The sequence below is a fragment of the Copadichromis virginalis genome, linkage group LG8 (genome assembly GCF_057382275.1).
Source record: "Copadichromis virginalis isolate Kocher_CV1m ecotype Utaka linkage group LG8, C_Virginalis_male_GT1.1, whole genome shotgun sequence".
NCBI classification, from domain to species: Eukaryota; Metazoa; Chordata; class Actinopteri; order Cichliformes; family Cichlidae; genus Copadichromis; species Copadichromis virginalis.
This window is the reverse complement of record NC_140625.1, coordinates 17,920,437-17,937,536: the sequence shown is the minus strand read 5'-3', so window position 1 is coordinate 17,937,536 and position 17,100 is coordinate 17,920,437. Positions and strand designations below refer to the sequence as shown.

At 37.8% G+C, this 17,100-nt stretch overlaps 1 protein-coding gene across 1 annotated transcript in view; it reads right to left on the bottom strand.

Moving 5' to 3' along the window:
- The window catches only part of LOC146703150 (protocadherin-15-like), a 230,776-nt gene that overhangs the window by 5,693 nt on the left and 207,983 nt on the right, over positions 1–17,100 (bottom strand). Inside the window, exons 35-38 of the mRNA XM_085466271.1 lie at positions 10,337–10,358; positions 9,667–9,705; positions 9,362–9,435; positions 1,568–1,697 (exon numbers count right to left, since the gene is read on the bottom strand). Of these exons, the coding sequence (XP_085322397.1) occupies positions 1,568–1,697; positions 9,362–9,435; positions 9,667–9,705; positions 10,337–10,358 (265 nt within the window). The remainder of the gene's footprint in view (positions 1–1,567; positions 1,698–9,361; positions 9,436–9,666; positions 9,706–10,336; positions 10,359–17,100) is intronic.

The window sequence follows — 17,100 nt, the reverse complement described above, 5'->3', positions numbered from 1 at the left end:
TCATTATGTGGTATGAACACCTTTATTCTTCAGCCTGAACTCTCTTAGGCAAGCTTTATTATAACTTATTTCTTCAGGAATAGTTCTCCAGGCTGTGTTGAGGATATTTCAAAGCTCTTCTTTGGATGTTGGCTGCCCTTTGTTCTGTTCTCTGTCACGATGATCCCACACAGATTCTGTAATGTTAGGGTCCAGGCTCTAGGGAGGCCAGTCCATGACTTTTATTGCACTGTCTGCACTACAGAAAATTGAAGTTACTGCCGATCAGAAATCCTTCCAAATGGTATTTCAATAGTGGATCTAAATCTGACTTTTCTGACTTTCTGTTTTGACAAGATCTCCAACACCAGCGGTCCCCAGCCGTTTTTTGCGCCTTGGACCGGTTTAATGTCAGACAATATTTTCACGGACCGGCTTTTAAGGTGTGGCGGATAAATACACCCAAATAAAAAATATAACCAAGAGAAAAACTGTGGTATATTGTAAATATAATACTAAACGCAAATTCACCGCGTAATTGTGTAACTTTATTAGCAGCGTCCTCCTGAAATGCGCCGCATCTCCCCCTTAATGCTCTCTGGTTGCTATGGTAACACAAATATTTCTTTCAAAATAAGACACACAACTACAACGCGGGAAAAGACCCAGGGAAACCGAGTTAACAATAAAACCCCTGAAAACCATAAATTTCACACCCGAGCCTCGACTCTCATGGCCTGGTACCAAACGACTCACGGACCCGTAACGGTCCCCAGCCCGGGGGTTGGGGACGACTGCCCAACAACACTAGCTGAAATGCACCCGCAAACCATGACAGAGCCTCCACGGTGTTTTACAGATGACTGTAGACGCTCGCTGTTGTAGCTTTCTCCTCTCCTCCCTGGCTCCCTCTTCTATCATCTAATTTTATCTATTCTATTCAATCTAGTTCTTGGAAAATTTACTTCAAGCTTTTCTCCCAATTTTCTTACATAATAATGGCTTCTTGACAGGCACTGTTCCCTTGAGACATTTTAGCTCTTTGGGAATCACACTGTTGGTGCAAAATGACTACAAAACTGGGTAATTTGGGCATTTTTGGCAGAGGAAACCAAAGAAAAGGGAATAAATTATGTGATTGTGCAACAGACTGATAGTAACAAAGAAGCGAAATATGCTATTTAAAACGAGCTTGTTGCTAAGTTCTGTGTGGACACTACACCAGTTCATCCCTTGAGTTAGGTGTATTATTTATGCTCGAATGATTTATAGGTCGGTGTTAACGAACTCTTACTCTGAAAATCATCAGATACAAACACTGGAATGAACATGAGTAAAAAAGCAGCCAATGTCCAAAGAAGATCTAAGTATTGCAGTACTGCACTTTAGCACACTAGTGTATAGCATTTCTCAAAGTGTTGAACTATTCCTTTAACCAATTCTCTACAGTTACACCAACTAACTGTGTAACTGTAGGTTCATTATTCTCTGTTTTTGAGAATATCGTGAAAATATTACGGACTCTGTTACCAGCCTGTATAATCTGCTCTCCAGCGTTTCCCTTTGCATTCTGTTTTCCTGCATTTACCTCTCCATCAGACTCCTGTGGGCTGTAGTAGTAGCTGCCGTCATCGTCAACAACGACTTCTCCGTATTCATCATAGAGGCCAGAGGGCGAGATCAGCTTCCTGCGGCTGCCGTACTGAGGAAGGTCGTACCTGGATAAAAAAATCAGAGGGAGGGGGGGAAATACCAGGATGTTACACGTAAGCTACAATCAATAGGCACATATGCAGAGTAAGTTGAGCCTATACTGAGTTTTAAGTTATTATTTGGAGGCTTCTTTTTTTATTGTTGGCTATATTAATAAGCAAACAGAATCCACTGTGCAGCTTCAGCCAATCAGAAGTAAAGATAGGAGAGAAAGCTGCTTACAGACAAAACTGATGAACTTGGCTAGTGCTTATTCGCAGACACTTAAAGCGATAACACATAGGGCCACACTGTGGTTCATGCCAATGATAAGCGGCGTCTAATGACTTTCCTAGGCAAAGCTGCCTTAATCACAAAAGGAGCATTTTGTTGCCAGGAGACATTTTGTTAGCAGAAAACACTGCAATCGATTTTCCCCCTTTTGTCTCTCTTTGTTGCCTGTTGCCGGGAGCGCTGCCTGACTCCATCGACCGAAAAAAACGTGTTGTGTATCACTACTTAGGCTCCGTGCCCTGCAGCAAGCAACTCAGGGAGCCAGTGGGTCAAAAAGCACATCTTTTCAAATGCCATTCTGAAAACAATATGTCCCAGTGTGATTAAAGTAACAAATGTGCTCCAAGTCCTTTGGCTTCATTTAGAGAGCTGTGCAGAAATGTTGCCCTGTGTAATCATTCTGCTTACAGTCAACCGGTGAGAAGTCGCCCTCCCATTACATTAAGTAGCAAAGTAATAAACAAATGGAAAAGGCACGTGGATGACAGATGGGTGAGGGGGAGAGAAGAAGGAGGTAGAGGTGTTTTAAGAGATAAAAGGGAAAGAAGAAAGAATGAGTGAAAAATGGAGGGGGGTCAGAGGAGAAAGGTTGGGTAATACATAGACCAACAGTATGGCCCCTGAACGCTAAGGTAGTGTATCTTAACTGTTCTCTTTCTCTCAATGATAGGATTTTAATTATTAAACTGCAGACTCAAACAGAAGTGTTCACACAAACATATTACTCAAAGGCAAGTCTCCTTCTTTTATCTGAGGAGTCTTTCCCCCTACTTTCCCCTCTGTCTTTAACTCTTGTCTTCCCTTCAATCGTTTCACCCTTTATCACTCATCCCCCTGCCTCCTGTGGCCACTAGGGGGCAGTAGTCACATGAGTCAGAGAAATGTCTTCTGCAGCATCAAGATACCAACATCAGTCACTGCCAGCGCTTCATAGTATTTTTGTAGCTATGTGTCAGAACCTAAATGAACCAAACTGGGTCACTGGTGGATCTCCAAATGGTAAATGATGAGTCAGTGTGTGATCTCATTTGTACACAGGTAGTACTGCAGGCTGTACGTGTTCACTAACTGAAAAAAATGATAGTTGTCATCATATTTTGGACATGTTTGTTGAAATTTGTTGAGATCCATATTGATATGGAGGACTCAGTTTCTTAATAGGCAGTTAAAATGTATTTGGAACTGGGCTCTCCCTTACTAAAAGATTATGAAATCAATTTTTAATGCACAGAAGTGTTGGTTCTTCACTTAGTCCACACATCCATATAGTTGTAAGATGCTCCCGACCTTCTTACAATCACATGAAGCTAAAGCCTGCCAGACAATAGCAAGACATGGCATAGCCAATCACCACCTTTACAATGTGAAAAAGAATGATGTTAAAGGTTTGGTCTGAGTGGTAGTTGCAGAGATGTCCGTGGATTCTCGACCTTGGGTAGTCATTGACTGCAAAGAATTTTTAAATTAATAAAAACAGCATGGAAATATTATTGGGCTTGCTGCTTCTTTAGATTGGATGTAGAGATGGAAAGAAAGCAGTTCCTACAATAAAGTAAATGGATCATGATTTAAAAATACAGAACGTTTCCACTAGGTGGACAGACTAGATCACAATGTGAATATGATTTTAGGGTTGAGCTGTCACTTTGATACAACGTGCATCTAAAATAAGCTGGACATGACTTCAGCTAATCCATTTGTATTTTCTGCTCTCATTCAGCTAATCTTTCCACATTTTCTATTGTCCTCACATTTCTTTTTATGTGGGTGCCCTAACCGAGCTCCTATCAGCTCCACGGCAGTCACACTGCTCAACACCCACACCAATAACAGTTTTGGAAAAGCGAGATTTAATCCCTTATTGCTCTGTAGCATTTATGGATTGAGTATTTCACTCTTGACTAGAGGGCAACATGAATTTGGCTCAGTTTGTTGTTTTTGTTGTTTTCCTTTTTTTTTTTTAAAACAGCATCAAAACATTAGACCTGTGCAACAAATGGTTCCAGTTTATATTCTGCATCTGTGTAAATCCAATCAGAATCATGCCAGCAGCAGATGGCTACATTCCCACATGCAGAGAAAATCCCATTTTGGCCTGATATTTTCAAGAAATTTCAAAGCAAAGGTCAAAAGGTTGCCAACCATGCTTTTGGAAGTGTATACTGTAAAAAAAATAAATAAAAAAGGATTTTGTGGAAAAACAAAAATCAGGAATGAGAAATGTTATCCAAAGCCTGAGAACTGGTTCGGTATTTGCTGGCGCGGACTGTTTACGCCTTTTTTTTTGCAAGTGAACGAAACAAAGTGATTAGATCTCAGTCCCACAGGGTCACAAAGTCTGATTTTCTGATCCAGTGTGCGTACAGAGTCAGACACAAGTTTGTGGATGTTGCTCTAAGCCACCAGCATCTGGCCTATTGTCTGCTTCCACGGCTGGCTGCCTGATTAGCTGCTACAGTATTGCAAAGCTAGGCAGAGAGAATTAGCTGTATGTGTGTACGCGTATGCTATGCACGTGTGTGCAAGAACGAGCAAGAGAGCATCTGAGTGATTGTAAGTGCGAGTGAATGAAGATGCTTGCCGTAAGAGAATTTGTGTGTGTGTGTTCTTCCACTGTGCGTTTATGAGTGTGCGTAGGTGGGTGTAGAAAATCAAGTTCTCTGGAGTCTGCAGCTAAAATTATAAAAATTACACAATGCATCACAGATGGCAAGCTCTGTGTGTGAATAACACACACACACACACACACACACACACACACACACACACACACTAAAGTGTGCGTTTTTTATATACTGTGTTCTTTTTACCTTCAAGGAACCCAAAACACACACTGAACAAAATCACTTTTCTGAAATCTCCTGGCTTCCTGTAGTTTGAAGAATACAGGAGCGGCGTAGTATGAGGCAGGTCGCCGGTGTCAACATTTCACAGTAGCTAACACACTGTGTGACTGATGCAATCAGCTTGATGTCAAAGCCGCTGCCACGTGGCTGACATGACACTCAGCTGGATAAAGCGAACACAGTGAGGTCCAGACTCACGCAGGAGGAAATATGTTGTAAGGGACCCTTCCTGTCAGTGCTAGCGGTCAAAGGTTGGAGATGGAACATAGCAGAGTTGCCCGCATTCATTTCCTGGAGACTTTTTTTTCTCCGCTGTGTATCACTGTTGGTAAATGCTGCATTGCTCTGTAACACCACAAACAGTAAAGTGCCAGGTAAAGATAAGAGCTGAAAGAAATCCGCTGCTACAGTTCTGTTCACGCTGCTATGAATGACTGCTGTTAAAACATGAGACCTACTGAATGTTTCTTTAATGAATTAAATGATGTATTTGCAAGTTCAACATTGAAACTGGCCGAGTGGTTACAATCATGATCATGGAAATAACACCGAGAATTTTATCTGTATAAGCTTATTTTAAAGGTCGTTGCATTATGTTCGATTATTTCTGATTATATATCATCACAAACCTTTTGTGAGAAACGTGAACTCTTCAATAACTCCTTTTTGTTCGTTATTACGCCGTGCTACTTCGTGGGTCTTGTTACCGTTAATTTTTAGAGCACCAATTTGTGTTAATTCTGCAGTTAGTGAATGAACCTAGATATGCAGCTTTTAGAGGGTTTGTGGCAATTGCTGTTTGTAACCATGTAAAATACATCCAAGCAGTTATGTAACATTAAAAAACAGAAGAAGGTTAGACCAATATACAGTACTTAAAAAATGTATTACACCTGTCATAAAAACAAGAAAAAGAAAGCATTTTATATCTTTCAAAAAACATATTTAAATCAAAAAATTATTGAATTCATGGAACTAAAATGTTTTTTACGCCCCAATTTGAACCGACACACGGGACTTTCAAGCATTAAAACTAATTTTAATTAAACAACTGTAATTTTAAAAAAATAGTGCTTAACTATTATTTTTGCTTTTTTTTGTAAAAGAGCAACTTTGAATATTCATGTATAAAAACAATACTTAATTTTGCATTAAAAATATGTTAATTAAAAAGCTTGAGGATTCTCTTGAATTCATCATTACAGACACATAAAATGTATTTAATCAATGCTTAGGAAGCTGTGGCATAAACCTTATGTTGGATGATGGTCTAAAAGATTTGCACTCTACAGCATAGATAGCCACTATTAATTCATAAGATTGTGCCAGTAGAGTGCGAACTGGGTTGTTCGTTCCAGAGACAATAAGCCACTGCTGCAAACACATTGAAAGCAAAATACATTCTTTTTTTGTAATATAATCTGTGACGCTAACACAAAGCTAGCAGCCAGACACCCCCAGACTCACAATGATGCATAAGCTGATTTTAACCCAAGCCCAACCAAAGAGCCAAAGCTTGATTTTCAACGGGTGAGAGAGGCAGAGATGAACATGACTGTAATGTCTCGTCACACTCCACACAGCAGAATCAGAGTAAGCACAATATTTTTCTGCGACGTTATCTGAAGGCTGTTTTTCATCACCTCTGATATCAGATTTGTGGTAAAATTTAAATGGACTACTACTAAAAAAGATCTTCCATGTGTCTAATTAGATACAGAAATTATATAAGAAAATATATAAGATTAAAAACTAACTTCCTATAGTAAATACGTAAAATAAGTAATTTCTTTAAAACAAGTAAAAAGTAATGTGTAATAGATTCCTTTTATGAGTAACAACACTGCTTGATGACTGGTTGAGACATTTTGACACAACTGTCCAAAAATGCTAGGAATTAGGTTTTTTTTAAAAATTAATTTAAATTAATTTTGAGTGAGGTCAAGTTAATAATTTAAAATTTATTAAAAAACTGGCTTATATCCACCAAGATCTTCAAGGTCAACTTAATCAGTTAGTCTAAAACTGAAAAGTTAGAAATTTAAAACTTAGAAATTGTCATTCTTACAAGTGTGGCGTGTTACCACATAGAAAGTACTGTATAAAGATTTAAAACATCATGTAACATCTGACCTCTGACCTCTCCTTCTAGGTCAAAACATTGATCTGAAGGTCAGTTATAATAATGCTATTTAGAGCTATTTAAAACTATGTTTCTTACTGTCATTGTTTGTATTGACCACACATATGAGTTATAAGGATTCTTAACAACACATTACTTTGGACGCGCACTCTTCTTCATTTAAATATTGTTAAGAGTAAGAGAACGAGCTGCTTAGGATATACTTAAGTATAATATTATAAGTTATTCACATCCAGTTATTTGCAAATCAATACCTATTATCAATTACCCACTGCTACATAATGTTTGTGTAATCAAAGTAAAGATCTGCCATGCTACTCTCATCTGATTTTTGTGCGTAAAGACACGTAACCTTGATCATTAAAGCATTGTATTGTATTGTATTGTATTGTATCTTTATTTGTTTCAGACATATAAAACAAAAAACAATATATACACACTACATATATTTTCATTTACAGATACGAATATATATGTAGATATACACACACACACGTATGTGTTCAGATAAACAAAAAATATATAATGAAATAAAACAAAATCGTCTGACATAATGTAACAATGTTTGGTCTGAAAAGGAGTAGGAAGAAGTATGAACATACTTATTAATTCCTACCCCTGCTCAACATCTTATTGATCCCACATAATTCACCTAATTCCCATCATCACATACTCCACACGATACACGAGGAGAACCTATATAAACTTGGCTACCGTGACTGATATAATTTGGATATAATTTGATATTTTTATACATACAATGGGTGATCATCTTTATCGGTATCATATTCTTCCAAAATCAGTTTTCGAAATATTTTCATGAACTTACTAATTCCTGAGCATTGCTGTAGATCTATAGTAAAACTATTCCACAGTTTTACCCCATAAATAGTGACACAAAAGGTTTTAACCTTTGACCGTGCTTTAAGAATCCTTAGATTCAATTTCCCCCTCAATTCATAGTCTCCTTCTCTGTCATAGAACATCCTCTGTATATTTCCTGGTAACATATTGTATCTGGCCTTGTACATAATTTTTGCAGTTTTATATTTTATAAGATCCATAAACTTCAGTATTTTTAATTTCAAAAACATGATGTTAGTATGGTCTCTAAATCCTGCTTTATTAATCATCCTGATTGCTTTTTTTTGAATTTTACATATTGGTTGAAGTGCAGTTTTATATGTGTTTCCCCAAATTTCCACACAGTATTCCAAATATGGCAATATAAGTGAACAATAAAGTATCCGGAGTGATTTGGAAGGCAAAAAATATTTAACTTTACTTAGTACTGCATAAAAAAGCACTGACACAAAGGGATGAGCCAGTGTTATGTCTATACATAACAGACAACTTACCAAAGAACTGATTTTAAATCTTTAGGTTTGTAATTAGTAACAAAAACACACCGTTTGTTCAAATTTTTGCACCGACAATGTGTTTCCCGAAGAGCTATTATTTGAAAACGTGGCATATTTTGGCAGTGTGCAGTGAATCCTTAAAAATTTTATGAAGTTCTGTCCTTAAAATGAAAAAACTAGCACAGGACCTAAAAAATGCAACTGGCCCTTCAGTGAATCCGTCTACTATTCACTGAAGCCTCATCAGAAATGGTCTCAGTGGAAGGTTGGCAGTCAAGAAGCCATTCTTAAGGAAGGGAAAGAACCAAATTACACAACAACTGGACTCAAAATCAGTGGCAACAGGTCTGATAAAGAGATGAATCCAAATTTCTGGTTCAGTTCATCATCAACATGGAGACTCTGTTATAGTTTAGAGCTGCATTTTGGCTGGTGGTGGGGATGTTTTCAAAACTGATAGAATTATAAATGCGGAAAATATCGTCAGATTTGGAGCCACCATCTGGAAAGCACTTGATTTTCCCAGCAAAATATAAAAATAAGAGATAGTTTAAGTCTTTTACACACAAACCTTTACTGTGTAACTAACTTGATTGATTTGTGTTTTTGTTGCTCTTTGCTCTTATATTGTTCTGCATTTGTTTACTTGTGATTCCATTTATTTTACCCTCACTCACTAATATCAGCTATTGAAAGCGAAGTCGTACAGCACCACCCTAAAACATGCAACATGCACACACATATCTGAATATTTATGTATTTTTTTCCCCTGTTATTGTTCAATGTCTTTTGTACGTCCTGTCTATTGTTGAAAAATAAAGCATGGAAAAGAAAGATTAGCTCTAAATAGCTTTTCTTTTGCTAACTGCATTATTTTAAATTTGATATTCTCAGGTTCATTGTTCCTGACTTTAGAGCTAATATGAACGTTTTCAAAGCCTGACAAAATTTACATGGAAAGAAAACACCAAAACGATAAAGGACGCGTGCAAAAACAAGCTGGGTATAACAAAGAAGTACAATTTGATGTGCGGCGATGTACTAACCCGTGGTCATAGTTGTAATAATCCTGTGTGTAGTAGTCATGGCCAGGATCGATGCCAGATTCCATTGATAGTTCCTGTTAGATTGACAGATCTTTGTTAGAAGCTTCACACACACACACACACACACACACACACACACACACACACACACACACAAACAGATAATTTGATAGGACATAACTACACATACATACACACTCATAGTGATGACTTTGACTGCATTAAAACTTCCACAAACCCATACTCCAACAGACAGACGCCCATAGGGATTAAATAAGTACTGAAACAAGAGAGGGACTGAGTACCTCAGGTCGGAGCAGAGAAGGTCGGAGAAGTTGTTGCGTCTACCAGAGGGACAGAAAAGTGGTGAATGGAAATAAAAAACAAGCAAAATGGAAGTATTTCAGCGCTGTCCCTCAGAAATGTGTACATCTATATTAGAAACATAAAATCGATAGCTGATGCCCTGCCATTCAGCTTCTCTAGAAAGCTCAGGATCCAATGTATGTATATGCTTTCATTTGATGTTATCTGTCAGATTGTAGGAACATGGGGATGAGGTTTTATCAAGCAGCGGATATAACTTCTGAACTCAATTTAAGCTGAAATTGAGTTTGAAAATGCATGCACTGCACAAGTGACTGGATGACTCTTTATAGGAAGGCTAGACCGATGACATGTATTTAACAATGGGGACGTGGCAGAAATGTCCAGGATGTCTAAAGAGCCAACTTTTTGGAATCTTAAAAGAGTGGGTAAAGTTTTTAAACATATATTTAACTTCAAGATTTCCATGTACTGTAGTGGCCTTTTTAAATTATATTTTATAAAGCCAGTTACATGCACTGTGTACTGTAAATGCTCTTTCTTCTTGATAGCATCAAACAGAAAAAAAGATGGAAAGCAAACCAGGGCATAAATGTAAGTGAAAGCGTGCAGACATGCAACGACAGCATGCACACCCAAGACACCTACCTCATGTTGTCCATATCCACGCCTACAAGATCAAAGAGAGCAAAAGTGAGCCTAATATTACCAAGAAAACACACTGCCTGGGCTATAGCTCTGTCTTAACATACATGTCAGTGCTTTGATGAGAATCTTTTCTTCCTGTAAAGGAAATTTTTAAATAATAAAAAAAAAAAAAAAAATAGATGAGGCTTATTGGAAATATTTCACAGTGAGTGTAAATTAACCCAGTTTCCAGGAAGGAAGCAAGAAGATGAGATGCGTCTAAGTGATTGTATGAGATTTTGTGTACGTTGAGAAAAATGGATAATGGACGACGACTTTGTAAGAAACACAGCCAAATGAAATAGAAGCCATTGTGTCATCCACGTCTATTGTTGTTGTATCTTTGCAAATATTGTGATTAGAGATTTACGAATGCAATTTCACATCTCATTTGCAACTCATATGAAGTCATTCTGCTGTTGAGAATACTGTTAATGGTGTATGTCAATATTAACCAAAGAAGTAATAATCATATTTCAGTAAATGTGTAAATTTCAACTAGTTTAGCAACTGAGTACATGGGTACTTATTCTCAAGATCAGCAAAGACTTGTGCATGGAAACACACAGGGAAGCATATACTGCAGGTGATACTGTGGTGGCCCATGCAGTGCTGTGAAAAAATATCTGCACCCTATTTGATTTCTTAGTTTTTTGTGTGTCACAAAGATAACCTGAGTGAATACAAAATGCTGTTTTTAAATAGTGATTTCATTCACAATGGAAAATGCATGATTCTAATGATTCAATTACAGCAAGTCTCCCAGGTCTTGAAGCAGCTAAGCAGCTCCAAACATGACACTACCATCACCATGTTTGACTGTTGGTGTGATGTTCTTTTTATGAAACGCAGTGTTAGCTTTGTGCCAGATGTAACAGGACCCAAACCTTCCAAAAAGCTCAGGTTTTGTCTCGCAAGTCCACAAAATATCACCTTAAAAGTCTTGGGCAGTGTTGGGGAGTGACGGAATACATGTACCGACATTACGTATTTAAAATACAAAATATGATACAGTTACCATTTTAAAAGGGGATACTTAGAATACAGTTACTTTGTTGAAATAAATGGATTACACGGCTGTCTTTTCCTGTTTCATAAGTTAGGATATCCCTTCTCTAATTCTGGTAAATCCACACATTGCTGGAAACCCAAACAAAACACAAAATAAGAGGCTCTAATGTAAGCGTCCTGTTAATGTTGGTGCTGTCAGCTACAAAATGGACCTGAAGCCAACACAACAGAGCCGGGGCAGGAATGCATATGTTACTTGGAAATTCCGACACCACTTCTTATTTAAATAAGAAAGGAATGGGAGAAGTCTGAGAAGTCTTCAATGCAAAATCTGTTTGCCAGCAAACAAGCTGCTCTCAGAGTCAAAAGACTCCACCTCCAACCAAAAGAAACATCTGGAAGTAAGTTCTAACTAACGTTAGCCTACTGTAACTACCTTGTTTTAGTTGTGGGAGCTACCTGAGTTTTGTGACACTTCAGTAACTTTGATGGACTATTGCTGTTTGATTTATTACTATTACTGAAGGCTGCTACACTGAGCTATCATAGACTGCATACTGTTAGACTTGATGGATAGCATTAACAACCTGCTAGCTGCAAATAATCGTGTGCAGTTCTGAAAGCAGTCGATGAACTAACCTCAGCCAACGCCAGCTAACAATGTTAGCTCAGTGTCGAGTAGCCTTCAGTAAAAGTAATAAATCACACAGCAATAGTACATTCATGTAGTTGTAAAAAGCATGACAATATATCCAAGATATCCAAAGTATTCAGATTACGTTACTCACACTGAGTAATTTAACGGAATGCATTTTGGGGTATGTATTCTGTAATCTGTAGTGGAATACATTTTAAAAGTAACCTTGTCAATCATCCAGATGTGGGGAAGAGGTGAGCAACTAAAGAGTTAGATTAGCGTTCACTCCGGGGTGCTGCACCACATGTGTTTGCTAGCTGTTTCCCTGTGCTAAGTTAAGCTAATCATCGACTAGCTCAACCATAGTGATATCCTTTTTTATGTAACTTTTCATACTTCTTTTTTTGTATCCCTACAATAACAAGTTCATATGATTTGACAGAAAAAAATAAACACTCAGAATGTCAACAAACATGCAATTAATTTTACTGTATATCTGACTGAATCCATCCAGCAGCTAAGTTGATTATGTATGCGCAACAGCTTAATGATGTTTACAGTACTGTGAAATTAATACTTGTTGCTATGAGAAAAATAAAATTAAAGACAGTATGACAAAGAGAGAGCAAGAAACACCAACTAAGAGAGAAGTAGATACATTGAAGGTAGCAGACACTTTAATAAGGGGAGGCAGGAAATGTGATTAAAAAGAAGGAGGGTGAAAAGCAAAAAAGAACAAATACAAAGAGAGAAATGAAGAAAAACAGTCAATAACCTGTCTGGTCTGTCTTAACTATGCTGCACAGACTGTACAGTCATGTGAAACAAAGGTAATGCTGGCAAAATGAAGACGTATCACACATCAACAAGCAGACTTTTGGAGGACACATCACATTCTCCTGTCTGCTCTTCAAGTGCAAACACATGCAGGCATCCACACAAATTGGTAAATCACTCGAGCATCTCATTAATTCATTTTAGAATTTCAGATGTGCCTCTTAAACACACACAGGCACACGCCTTCCAGTGGGTATCAAAATGCGGCTAAAATACGAAGCTGAGGATGTCGGATGGGGCGGATTACCGCTGATGGGCGTATGAGCAGACAGGGTAAATGGGTGAGTGAATGGAAGGAGAGATGAAACGGATGGTTTGGGGTGATCTACGGGTTCAAAATGTAATGACCCTTTTCACAGTCACTGTATCTTAAAGTGTGTGTTTACTGTCTACATTTGAGCTGGAATCAGAATATGCCTCCCACCATGTGTAGCATAATCTGTGTATGTCTGCGCATATTTCTGTGGAAGGATAAGTCTATTTTTCTTGCCCTTATTGCTCTGACAGACACATTATTAGGTCCTCTCGAGTCCTCTCGAGACAAAAAGGCACAGACGGCTATCTGATCTCCACCGTGCACACAAACATACACACATTTGACATGATTGACTCTCGCTCTCCATGTCCTCTCCACCTTGTCTCATAGCGTGTATGAGAAACAGGAGGGGAGAAATATTAGCTCTTAAAGAACAGACTCAGACTATGACACCCAATAACAGCCTCTTTTCTCTTTCTTCTTAGGGCTTTATACTCAATGTTTCTGTTTCACCCTCTATTTCTGCCTTCTGCACCTCTTCCTTCCTCACCTATTTGTCCTTTCATTACAGTCACATGTTATGTAGAAAATACCAGGTGTGGATGAGAAAGCAGGAAAGTGCCCCGGTGAGTTGCAAATATGGTTGTTCAGGGCCATTACAGATATTGTCTTAAACAATTTTCCTATTTGCATTATACTTATTCAGCACTTTAACAAAAGCTTCGAGCTGCAGTGCCAAAGTCGTTACATAGGTTTGATTTTATTATTTTGAGCCACAGCATCTTGTAAGGCCAACGTTTTTAAAAAAAATTAAAGCTGGTCAGGTAGTCGAAAATCTAAAAATGTAATGCCACTGGCTCAATTCCTCTGTAATTCCACAGAGCAAAACATCAAAACTACTTGAATTGCTAATCAGTGTTGAATATGTGAGCAGTGTTTTAGATGTCTGGAGTCGTGCTCAGTCGAGTTATTTTTATAATCAGAACAAAAACAGGTACGTTTTGTTACATTTTAGGCGATGCGATAATTCTTTATCAGGATCAGGAACGTGTGACATCATCATGATGGTGAAATTTGAATGTAGTGGTTAACACATTTGCCTTACAGCTGGGAGAGCTCTGCTTCAAAATCCGATGGTGACACAAATGAAATGTGCTTCTAGTGGTCTCAGGACCAGATAAATGGGATGGCATAAAGCTTCTTTTAGCTTCTCCGTTATTCACAAGAGGTGGATGGATCTGCGTATTTGATTTGGTAGATTTTTACACCAGGCACAACCCTCCTAGGAATTTGTGTCTGCTCCTAGTCTTAAATCGGGATCATTCATATGTTAGACGAACATGTTAACCATCATATTATTGAGCCACTGCTTCAGGAAGCACATTCAGTATACAGTCTGAGACAAATCAACACGCATATCCTTTGGAGGTCATCGTGATTACTTCTTGAGAAATAAAGGAGCAGCTGAAAACACCTGACAACACTTTAGGTTTTTTTCTAGACGTATAGTCATGGATGAAAAATATTTCCAAAATGAAAGTAGACCTGGAAGTCGTGTTTATTACTACAACATCATTTAGAGTTACTTCTTAAATGTCACCTGGTCATGCTGTTAAAAAACAACAACTTTCTTTTAGTACAGCAAAAGAAAGTTTCTGTTTCAGAACTGGTTTCGAATATCTATTAGAGTATGATTTTTAAAATAATATAAAAAAAAAAATCTTCAGTGGTGAGTCATACTTTTGGATCTGCCATTATCCTACTGAGCTAACAGAGTCCTAAGTCTGTGACACTAATATTGCGGGAAAAGATGGAATAATTGTAAGAGTCTGGAGTGTTAAATTCACCCTGTGACAAATGAAACAGACTTTAAATGCACAAAACTCTAAATAGCTTAAAAGACCCCAGTAATACTAGTTTGAGTTTGTGAAAAAGGTGTCGTGTACACATCACAACATTACATATTTAAGTTTGTTCTTTGCAATATTCTGGTCTAATTCTCACTCATCACTCTGAGCCAACCTCATATCTACATAGAATTAAAGTCAACACCTTGTTTTTTGGGATTCACTTAAAAAAAGTGATGTAAGGTGGTTTCTCATGACTATGTTAAATAATTTCTAAGAAATTAACTGTTTTATTTTAAAATGTTAATCTTAATGAAAAGCTAAAGATAACTAGCCAAAACGCACGCAAAAAATGAGACTATTGTTGATTTAAAGAATTATCTTTGGGTGGATTAGTACATATTAGTCTTTTTTTTTTTTAAGTTGCTCGACTCATTACGCGAACATTGCTTGAAATACCTGTAAAACTGATTTATTTATTTATTTTTGACTAATATCTGTTGCTGCTTCAATATTTGCCACATTGACAGTGCTCAGTTTTGACCACGGAGATGACTTTTTGGTTTCAACTCGGTACCTACATTCTCAAATCAAATTTTTAAATTGGTAAAAGAAAACAAGAATGGTAAACAAACTGAAATGAACATAATACACATCATATTTCTTTCTTTATTTTTAATGTGGCACTGCTATTTTGCAGTGACAACACAGCTGTGTGGCAGCTTGAGTTTGGCAAAGTGCAAAACGAGGGATCACTTCAATGTAGCCCAACACACATTGTGTTAAAAATAATGAAGGCTTACACCGAAGCATTACTATTTCCTTTGTCGTTTTCAGTGGCTATTTGCTGCTTCAGTGACACGGACACAGACCTGCGACTTTAAAATTACACCAGACTCTCAGTGGCTGTGTCTCACACCTGAGTTTTCAGGTAAATTATACATAATTGCCGAAAACAATACACTTTCTTAAAGGTGTTTGTTCTCCGGCAAAAGCGCACAATACGAACTGAAAGGCTGCAAACAAAATGTGTCTGTGAGACAATGAAGATATGCTGTGTGTGTGTATGTGTAAAGACACGCAGCAGACTGAGGGTGAGAGCTAATCTTGACATAAAACATTTCCAGCCCAGTCAGCTGAAACAGTAGCTCCTGCAACCCGTTTAATGCTGCTGTGTAGATGTGTGTGCATGTGTGTGTGTACATATTCACACTCCTGATTATGCAAAGGCTCTTGTGTGAATGTGTGATTGGGCCTTTGTTTTGGATGCACACAGCCTTTTATTAAATCAAATCTTGACAGTACAACACTCATAGCGGAATTATGTGCTGTGTGCTGGGAAGAAAAACGCACTGCTTAGAAACAAAAATGATGACAAAAAACCCAAACAAAAACAACCAAATTTGCAAACTCTGTTGCGACAGTACAGCACGAATCTACAGGAGGAAAGAGTTTGACATCTCACATCGTAAATCCTCTCATTGTGCAGAAATACGAGCATCAGGGTTTGTGATTCCCTTAGACTTGTTGAAACTGTCAGTGACTTGTGAAATCTGCAGCTGACAAAGCCAAAAAAAACCCGACAAAATTTGGTGTCACATCATAAGAGTCATAGACAGTCAACATTTTTCAGTTCCGTCCATGTCTTTCAATCACTTGTGTTAACTGCACAAAAGTGCATCCCTTGTGAATGGAAGGGAATGACCAAGTATTTACAACACACACTACTACACAGTTTTCAAACGATGCCACACAGCAGCATTTGGCATAAATTATTCAATTGATCTGTTTTTCTTGGTAACTTCTTCATGTGAGACTGCCCAGTTAGGTTTCACGATTCATTCTCCAAGAATGACTCACTCTTTCTTGCTTTAAAAAAAGTCATACTTGATTTAAGTTTGGCTAATTTCCCTTTCAAGATTATTTTCTTGGCCGGCGTTGCAATCGTATCACCATAGTCACGTCTAACTACATGCATTTGTCCTCCTGTATAACACATGGGAGCTCCTCCAATGTGTATTAACAGCCACTTTTGGACTTGAGTTTCTTTTTAGGGTAGGAGGACAAAGAGGGAAAGACATCTGTCAGTGGGGCTACTGATGAGCTTAGATTTTATTGATGTAACTAAAAAGATAAA